The 9,615-nt window shown below is 35.5% G+C and overlaps 1 protein-coding gene across 5 annotated transcripts in view; it reads left to right on the forward strand.

Moving 5' to 3' along the window:
- Window positions 1-9,615, forward strand: part of SHPRH (SNF2 histone linker PHD RING helicase) — a 98,505-nt gene that overhangs the window by 20,490 nt on the left and 68,400 nt on the right. For all 5 annotated transcript variants that reach the window (XM_024122515.3, XM_024122513.3, XM_024122516.3 and 2 more), the window contains exons 9-14: window positions 1,031-1,690; window positions 3,000-3,251; window positions 4,063-4,141; window positions 6,243-6,406; window positions 6,525-6,781; window positions 7,937-8,058. In XM_024122515.3, coding sequence (XP_023978283.1) covers window positions 1,031-1,690; window positions 3,000-3,251; window positions 4,063-4,141; window positions 6,243-6,406; window positions 6,525-6,781; window positions 7,937-8,058 — 1,534 coding nt within the window. The remainder of the gene's footprint in view (window positions 1-1,030; window positions 1,691-2,999; window positions 3,252-4,062; window positions 4,142-6,242; window positions 6,407-6,524; window positions 6,782-7,936; window positions 8,059-9,615) is intronic.

Below are 9,615 nucleotides of genomic sequence, written 5' to 3' on the forward strand. Positions count from 1 at the left end.
TTTGTTACAAAACTGCTGCTTTGTGGCCAATAAGTTCAGTTTGCTTTTAAGAAAATACTTACAAATTGGCAAACATAAATCAAGAAAAGACTAATGACAACAATTCAAAATGTAGAGTTACCAGCTTAGCTACTGTGAAAGGAACGGCAAACCAAAAAGTTCACTTCCTAGAGCAGGGAGTCTCTGCCAGTTTCTCCCCAGCTAGGTTAGAAGACTGCAATGAACTTCTGTGCTTTTAATAATCCTTCTGCTATACCCAAAAAGGAAAATCTCCTTCAGTTAATGCCAGTCATTCCATGTTAATGTCATTCATTCCTCTGTTCAACCTTTGCTGTGACATCACTTCTAGGAAGCTATTGCTGGCACCTACCTCTCCTTCGCAGCCCCTCTCTGTGATATAACCCTCTTATGCATTCCTATAGCATCATTTTATTTTTTACTGTTCTGTCTTTTCCAACAGACCCCTTTGAGACCGGGAGCTAAATATTTCTCATATATATATCCCCAGCATCTAACATGTTGCCTGGCACAGAATTGGCATTCAATAAATAATTGCAGGAGGGTACACAGTTAGAAAGGAGAAAGAAAGAAGGAACTTATTTGCTAATTGCAGTAACTAGTAGATTAATTTTCACTTTGTTTAAATGCTATATTTTAATAGTTGGTATTTTTATAATTGCCCTAGTTTGTATATTTATGTATTATAAACTACCAGTCTTTTATTGATTTAGGCAGATTGTAAATTATAAGAAGTTGATGCCAAAATTAGTAGCTCCCTTTATCTTTCTAATTTTTGTTCACTCCAAGTCTTAATGATACAGCAGTAGAGCTTTCGTTTGCTTTTGGGGGGAAAATCAGGGAGGGGAGTTCTTAGAGCAACTTGAAAGCCACTGATCAAGAGTGATTCTCCTCAGGCAAGGGGTAAGAAAAACTGGCTACTAGATTTTTATGTAAAGCACATAAAGTTGGGCATTTAATTTCAGATATGTCACTCTGTTGAAATAAATTAAATAAATAATATTTTTCATAGGCTGTGGGGAGTCCAAGGAAAATTCAGAAAGAATCCAGAAAACCAGGGAGCAAGGACACAGATTCTGAGTACTTGCCATCAAACACCTCTGATGATGATGATGATCCTTACTATTATTACTATAAGGCCAGGAGAAATCGTAGTAAATTGAGGAAAAAGCCTGTTCCATCCACAAAAAAGGAAAAAAGTCAGCTTAACATCAATCTCAACTCACAGGATCACTGTCCAGCTACCGGTGACTCTGCAGTTACTGATGTTACCACATCTGAAAGTACATGTGTCTTTGAAGTCAAGCAAAAACATGCAGCAAAGGACCAAGCTGAATCTCTAAATCCTGTTGGTCATGACATGCCACATTCTAATATCACGGGTCCCTATAAGTCCTCTGATTATCACTTTGAGTGCATATGTGGTGAAGTTGACCAGGTAGACCGTAAGCCTCGTGTTCAGTGTCTGAAATGCCACTTGTGGCAGCATGCAAAATGTGTGAATTATGAAGAGAAGAATCTGAAGATTAAACCTTTCTACTGCCCCCACTGCCTTGTTGCGATGGAGCCAGTATCAACAAGAGCAACTCTGATCATCTCCCCTAGTTCCATCTGTCATCAGTGGGTGGATGAAATCAATAGACATGTGAGGTCATCATCTCTTCGGGTCTTGGTAAGGTAGTTTGGACTCTTTAAAGGGATAGGAAAATGTAAATTTTCACTCCATGATAATTTTTATAATCTGTCACTTTGTTTTTTATCCCCAAAATTAACTCAATGAGATAATAATAATATTAAATCAGAACCTGAAGAGGAAATTGAGAATAAGAAATAGAGGAAATTGAGAATAAGAAGTAGAACCGTAGACTGTTTATTCTTTTCTGACATCAGAAGTTAAAGCAGTTTGGGTGGAAAGATGAAAGCTTTTGAAAAAAATCTTGATCATATAAATGAAAAAGTCTTTGTATAAGCGTTTATACTCTGAGAGAAATGCAATTCAAAGGCAGCATTGTGTAATAGTATGAACTTGTATGATCTTTCAACTTTTAGCTCCAGAATCTTCCTCTGAAGCCTCAGTTACCCCATCTGTAAAATAAGGATTTACTCATTCAACAGATCTTTATTGAGTACCTATTATGTGCCAGGAATTGTGCTAAGTTCTGAAAATAGTACCCCCTCACAGACTTTTTGTGAAGATTAAATGATTTGATAAAGTGCTGGCACATAGTAAGTGGTCATTTAATGTTGTTCTTCACTACTGTTAGTTTTCTTTACTCTCTTTGTTCTTCTTTCCACACAAATGTTATGTATGTTTTCTAGATTTCAGCCACTATGATAGGCATGGAGGATACAGTAATATGTAAAACACCATCTTTGCCATTGAGGAGCTCTGTTCTGTAGGGTAGGCAAACCTTGGTTTGAATCTTGACTCTACCAGTTTGGAGCAAGTCACTTCATGTTTCTTATGTGTGGGATAGAGATAATAACAACTAACAGGATTGTTGTTGAAAGTAGGAGATAAAACTTTGCATGGTGTCTGAAATATAAAAGGCATTCAATAAATAATAGCTCTTATTGTTCTACTTTTTCACACCATTGTGCTTTTGTACAAGCTATTCCATCTACCCACCTACCTATAAGTCCTTTTCCCTTTTTCTCCACCTGTGAGGACTCCTAAATGTACTTCAAGATCTACCACAAATTTGAATTTCTCTCTGAATTTACCTTCTTAGCCATAGGATTGGTCTTTCCACTGTGAGCCTTCACATTTACTTCACATTTACTGTTCCATTCACATTACTTATGCTATTAGTCTTACACACTAAAATGCATCTTTCTCTAGACAGGTGTAGGATGTATCTTATAGCATGTTTGGTTCTAAACAAATAGAAAGGGCTCAGTAAGTGTATAAATAAATGACTATTTCAGTATCTTTGATGTGCCTTTCTGCAATAACTATGTCTATGCTGATTATTTCCTAGGTATATCAAGGAGTGAAGAAAGATGGTTTTTTACAGCCTCATTTTTTGGCAGAACAGGATATAGTCATCATTACTTACGATGTCCTTCGTTCAGAACTAAACTATGTAGATATCCCACACAGCAATAGCGAGGATGGGCGTCGCTTAAGGAACCAGAAGCGCTACATGGCCATTCCCAGCCCCCTCGTAGCTGTGGAGTGGTGGAGGATTTGCCTTGATGAAGCTCAGATGGTTGAATGTCCTACTGTAAAAGTGAGAATTTCTGCAGAACCTTCTGAGGGCTGGGGAAGAGAAAAGGGAAAGGGATTGGAGGAAACTGTCCATAGAAAATTTAATAGTTTAAGTGTAGTTAACCCACAGCATTGACATTGGCCAAAAGTTTGCCTTTAAACACTCAGCATTTGCTTTTCTCTGTGTATGAACTATATAATCCTTAGGAATTATTTTGGTAATCTGTGAATCATTGCTCTAAATGCAATGCACATGTATATTTGAATAAGATGGCAGTTTTTGTGTGATGCAGATCAAAGTATTTAGGGACTTTTATAAGCATTTCTGCTATGTAGAAGGCTCATCATATAGCCTCTGATAACTTTGGCAGTTTTTTGATCAGAGAGACCAAATGGTAATAGAAAAATACTACTTTAGAGGACAGAATTTTTATTCAGACTTTGTTGTATGTCTTCTTTGGCCAATCTGTAACCTGACTTGAATTTATAAATCATGTCTATTAGCATGGTGCTTCACATCTGGAGGATGGGGTGGTCTAGGGAATGTATCAGTCATTCAGGGGGTATTTTCATTCTACACATACTTGAACTACCTTTCCTCTTTGGAAGGACACATGGCAGCCTCCTGCTAATGAGAACCTCTGTACTAGAAGATAGCCCGTTGAATATGACATTCAATATTGAGTGTGATAAGTGTTCGATAAGAGCAGATGCATCTGACCTGAAACATAGCTTGTCATGGGCTATTTTCATAAGTAAACATATTCCTGACTTTTGAGTTTTTCCTGTGTCTTTTTTCTTTTCTTTTTTATTTCATATTTCTCTCCCATCAGGCTGCAGAAATGGCTCAGCGCTTAAGTGGGATTAACCGCTGGTGCATCAGTGGCACTCCAGTACAGAGAGGATTGGAGGGTAATGTATGGTTTTTCTCACATATTGCATATATTTGAAAAGCTTAATTTTTTTTAGCAAGAAGTATTTTATGTTTAACTTTTGCTGAAATCCTTACTTAAGTGATTATATATGTATTTATATTTGACTCCTAATAGTTTCAAACACTTACCTTTTTAAATGTAATCAAGTGATTTTTGTTTGTATATATGAGGATAGATATATGGTGAGTAGTCCCATTGTCCTAGTTTGAACAGTTACTGTGCATGCTTGAACAGTGTAGACATAGGTCTGAATTGAACTCAGAGTTCCAAATGGTGAGTAGAAAACAGGAAGAACCTGACAAAAAAGAAAGAGGGAAAGAGCCAGAGAGAGAGGAAAAAGGAATTAATTTCACTTGGCCGTGTCTATAAAAATAAGGACCTCCCACTCACACAGTGTAACTCATGCTTCTACATTAATCTCATTCATATAACTTATTTTTTCCGTAGAACATAGACTGCATTTTTAAAACTTTTGTTCAAGTTGCAAATATTTAAAACTAAAAGTTTAAGTAAATGTTGTTTTACATAATAAATTTTGTGAAAAGCTGTCATTAAAATGCAGTTAAATTATAAAATATAAATATTCTTGGGAGTCCTGTGGCAAATATTCATCCTCAAAATTTATCATTCTGAAAATTCAAATTTTCATATATTGTTTGTTTCTAGCAGAATAACTTATCATTCTGCTAAAATAAAAATATCAACATCCATTACAATGACATGAAAAACAATTTTTTTTGATGATGATTTTTAGGGGAAAAAGGTTTTTTAGGAAGATTTTAGGTATATATTTAAATACCTGTGTAGTTTTAGTAAGTTACATTGCAAAACATTTATAGAATAATATCAGACTAATTAAAAGGCCAAATTTAGTGGTCTGCTGTTACATTGGAAACTGCCCAATTATGATATTTAGGTGTTAATAAGATATTATTCAGCTCAAAAGTTAGCTGAGAAGGTATAGAAAAAAGAAAATGACTATCAAAGTTACTTTTTTCTAATTTTAATATTGAAAAAGTATGAGCAATAATTCCTCAGTTCCCTGGGTAGTTAATTTTGGTTGAATAAGATGTTGGCAGGTGTTTTGAGCACTTGTCACCATTCAACAAATTTTTTATTAATTTTTTTAAACACCTTTATTGAGGTATAAATGACATATAATGAAACTGTAAATATTTAAAATTGTAAAATTTATAAATTTTTGACATATGTATTTACCTGTGAGTTTATTTCCACAATCAACATAATCACCCCCAAAAGTTTTCTCATGCCCAAGTTACCTTAAAAAATAGCCTTTCCCGGGCTTCCCTGGTGGCGCAGTGGTTGAGAGTCCGCCTGCCGATGCAGGGGACACGGGTTCACGCCCCGGTCTGGGAAGATCCCACATGCCGCGGAGCGGCTGGGCCCGTGAGCCATGGCCGCTGAGCCTGCGCGTCCGGAGCCTGTGCTCCGCGACGGGAGAGGCCACAGCAGTGAGAGGCCCGTGTACCACAAAAAAAGAAAAAAAAAAAAAAAATAGCCTTTCCCAAATTTCTAGAAATTTAGTTCATCTTTCATCTTTGCTTCCGTGATTTGCTGATATCTTTAACACTATGACTCTTGTAATATATCTGTTCTTTTTGTAGTTGTTGCAGTGGGAATGTTAGCCTGACATGACTTACTATGTTATATTTGGAAGTAGAAGTCTCATTTGTTTTCTTTTTGTGTTAGACCAGGGTTTCTCCACCTTAGCCCCATTGACGTTTAGGGACAGATAATTCATTTTTGCGGGGAGCTGTTCTGGGCATTTTGGATATTGAGCTTTTACCCTCTAGATGCTGGTAGCATTCTTGCAATTGTGGCACCCATAAATATCTCCAGACATGGCCAAATGTCTCCCGTGGGCAAAATCGCACCCCTCCACCTCCACCTCAGTTGAGATCCACTATGCTAGACCGATAGAGATAAATCAGATTTGATGATTTATTAATTAACAGCGTTCATTTTTGCACCATGGTAAAGTCAAAAAATTGTAAGTCGAACCATTGTAAGTTGGGCACCGTCTGTATTCTCAGTGTGCTTTTTTTCTTTCTTTTCAGATCTTTTTGGGTTAGTGGTCTTTCTTGGTATTGAACCTTACTGTGTCAAACACTGGTGGGTTCGACTTCTCTATCGTCCTTACTGCAAGAAGAATCCTCAGCTCCTCTACAGCTTTATTGCCAAGATACTCTGGAGGTCTGCAAAGAAAGATGTGATTGACCAAGTCAGTAGGATAAGTTTTTATTGATTAAGGGTATTAGGAAAAAACAAAAGAAGAAAAGCAGAATTTTGGTAGAAAGTTAAATTTCCAGGTGAAATCTTCTTTTTTCTCCTCTGTATAGATCCAGATACCCCCTCAGACAGAAGAAATCCACTGGCTCCACTTTTCTCCAGTGGAAAGACATTTCTATCACCGTCAACATGAAGTGTGCTGCCAGGATGCAGTAGTAAAACTCAGGAAAATTTCTGACTGGGCTTTGAAGCTCAGCAGCCTGGACAGAAGGACTGTCACCTCCATCCTGTATCCATTGCTGAGGCTCAGGCAGGCCTGCTGCCACCCACAGGCTGTTCGTGGGGAGTTCTTGCCACTCCAGAAAAGGTTTTATTACCAATTTTCTTATACTGCAATTGATAATACAGTAGTAATAGACAATATTTAAGCAATTAGCTTCCTAGCCCACAGTTTCATTTAGGGTATTATAACTGAGCTGTCAGCTATTTTTAGCAATGTGGTGATTTTTCTTTGATATGGAACCCCATTTGTGAAAGAATCACATCAAAATTATTTTCATGGTTTTGAACATTTCTTTAAAATTAGAACTGTTGTAGGGTTTTGTTGTTTTTTGGGGGGGGGGTTGTTTTCTGCTGCACCCCAGATATGAAAGGCTTTTGTTCTTTTTGCATTATATTTTTTGGTTCCCACATCGGGGAATTAGATGAATTAGATCACCATTAAATATTTTCTTTATAGTCATGCTAGCTATATTCTTTGATTATTCCTTTCTAATACATTAAGGTTATTTATGCCCACAATACTCTGTTGTCCCAGAAACTTTTTTGTTCATCAGACTGTGACTCAAGAACTGGCCTTTTTTTTAGCACTTGATATTAAAAAGATACCCTTTCAGGTGCTGTAAGAAACATAAAGAGGAATTTGACTTTTGTCCTTGCCTTTAAGCAGTTTATAGACAAATAAAGGAGCTGACAAAGATTATAGATCTCTATAACGTAAGGCAAACATGATGTATTTCACAAGAGGTATATATGAATTGCTATGGACAATTAGAGTATGACAGTAATTTCTATATAAAGTAGTTAATGTTAGACAGCCTTCTGGTGGAAATGGCATTTGAGCTGATCCTTGGAGAATATTCATTTTCTTTACAGATTAAAAAAAGTAAGGCTCTTAGAGGTTAATTAAGTTTAGTGCTAGGATACAGATTCAGTGTTACATTCTCACACCCATACTGTTCCAAGTATATCATGTGTACTTTGTACTTTAGGAAGATTTTCCTAGTTCTGGTCTTCATTGACTGAAATGAGAGAAAGTTAAAGAATGATGGGATCAGAAGAATGCTTGCTAGAATAGTAAGAGGTAATCAAGCTAAAAGTGATAATGGTGAAAATGGGGGTAAACAGAAAGATACTGAAGATCACAAAGACTCTGTAAGAGTCTGGTACTCTTGATCTTATGTAATATAATACTCTAACTTAGGATTCTTTCTAGTTCTGAACAATCTCCCTTTTCTTTTAGCACCATGACAATGGAGGAACTGCTGACGTCTCTGCAGAAGAAATGTGGAACTGAATGTGAAGAAGCACATCGGCAGCTAGTTTGTGCCCTCAATGGCTTAGCAGGCATCCACATCATTAAAGGTAGAAGGTGATTGCTTTGTTATCTCTGATTCTTCTAAACACTTAATGAGGAAGATTAGTTATAGTAGAAATCAAAGTTTCCCAAGAAAGACACTTTCACACGGTACTAATCGTAATTTAAATAGGTTCAGCTTAATGAAGAGCAGTTATACAGAACACTTCAAAAACCTTCAAAGTTTACATATGCTTTCACCAAACATTTCCACTTTTAGAAGTTTTTTTAGGGAAATTATAATGTGAACAAAGATTTGGCAATAAATTATTGATCTTAGTCTGTAGTAGTGAACAACTGAAACAACCAAAATGCCTAGAAATAGAAGAACGGTTAAAATTTGACACATTCAGGTGAATATTGATCATTGATTTACAAAGTAATACTGTTTATAAATTCATTCTCCCAACAAATATTAGAATGTCTGCTGTGTGCTGGGTATGATCTAGGTACTAAAAATAATACAGTAAAATAAAGTAGTCTCTGATCTTGTGGGGCTTAAATTCTTAATAGAGGAAGACAAACAGTTAATCAGATTGAATAAGAAAAAAATAAAATTATCTTTATTTGCTGCAATGTGATTGTCTATGTAGGAAAACTACTAGAGCAAATAAATGAGTTTTGCAAGGTTGCATAAGACAAGATGAATATATAAAAATTTATTATATTCCTATATACTGGGAATGAACAATAAGAAATTATAACAATACCATTCATAGTAGTATCATAAAAATGTGAAATACTTTGACATCAACTTGGAAAAAAGATGTACAAGATCCATACAAAAATCACAAAAACATTGAAAAGCACAAATATTGCTGAGAGAAGTTAAAGAATACCTAGTTATGCCATGTTCATGGATCAGAAGACTTAATATTATTAAGATGCTGATTCATCTCAAATTGATATACAGAGTCAATGCAATCAAAATTTTCCCAAACAAAAATTTTAGCAGGCTGTTTATAGAAGTTGACAAGCTGATTCTAAAATTCACCTAGAATAGTCAAAACAAGTTTGGAAAAGAACAAAATAGTTGGAAGATTTACCTGAATCAACATTTATTTCAAAGTTATAATAATCAAGACGGTATAATACTGGCATAAAGATAGGCAAGTAGACCAGTGGAACAGAATAGAGTCCAGAACTAGTCCCACTTATTTATGATCAGTTGATTTTTCATCAGAGACACAAAGGCATTTCAGTGGAGAAAGGTTAGTGTTTTCAGTAAATGGTACTGGAACAATTAGTTATCCATATTCAAAAAGTTCAACCTTGCACTATATAAACAGTTCAAAATAAAGAGGATATTAAACTGAAATTAAAACCATAAAAATTTTATAAGCATTTTTATAAAGAAATGTATATTGTAAATCAACTATACTTCAATAAGAAAGATATTGATAGGTTACATTTTTTAAAAAAGAAATATATAGGTTCTTTCTTTTAAAATCATAGACAACTATAACCTTAGGAAAAGCTACTGTGTGTTTCGGACTTCAGTAGTTAATGCTACTTCTGTAGGAAGTGGCTCTTTTTTTTTTTTTTTTTTTTTTGCGGTACGCGGG

This window comes from Physeter macrocephalus, chromosome 10 (genome assembly GCF_002837175.3).
Source record: "Physeter macrocephalus isolate SW-GA chromosome 10, ASM283717v5, whole genome shotgun sequence".
Classification (NCBI taxonomy): Eukaryota; Metazoa; Chordata; class Mammalia; order Artiodactyla; family Physeteridae; genus Physeter; species Physeter macrocephalus.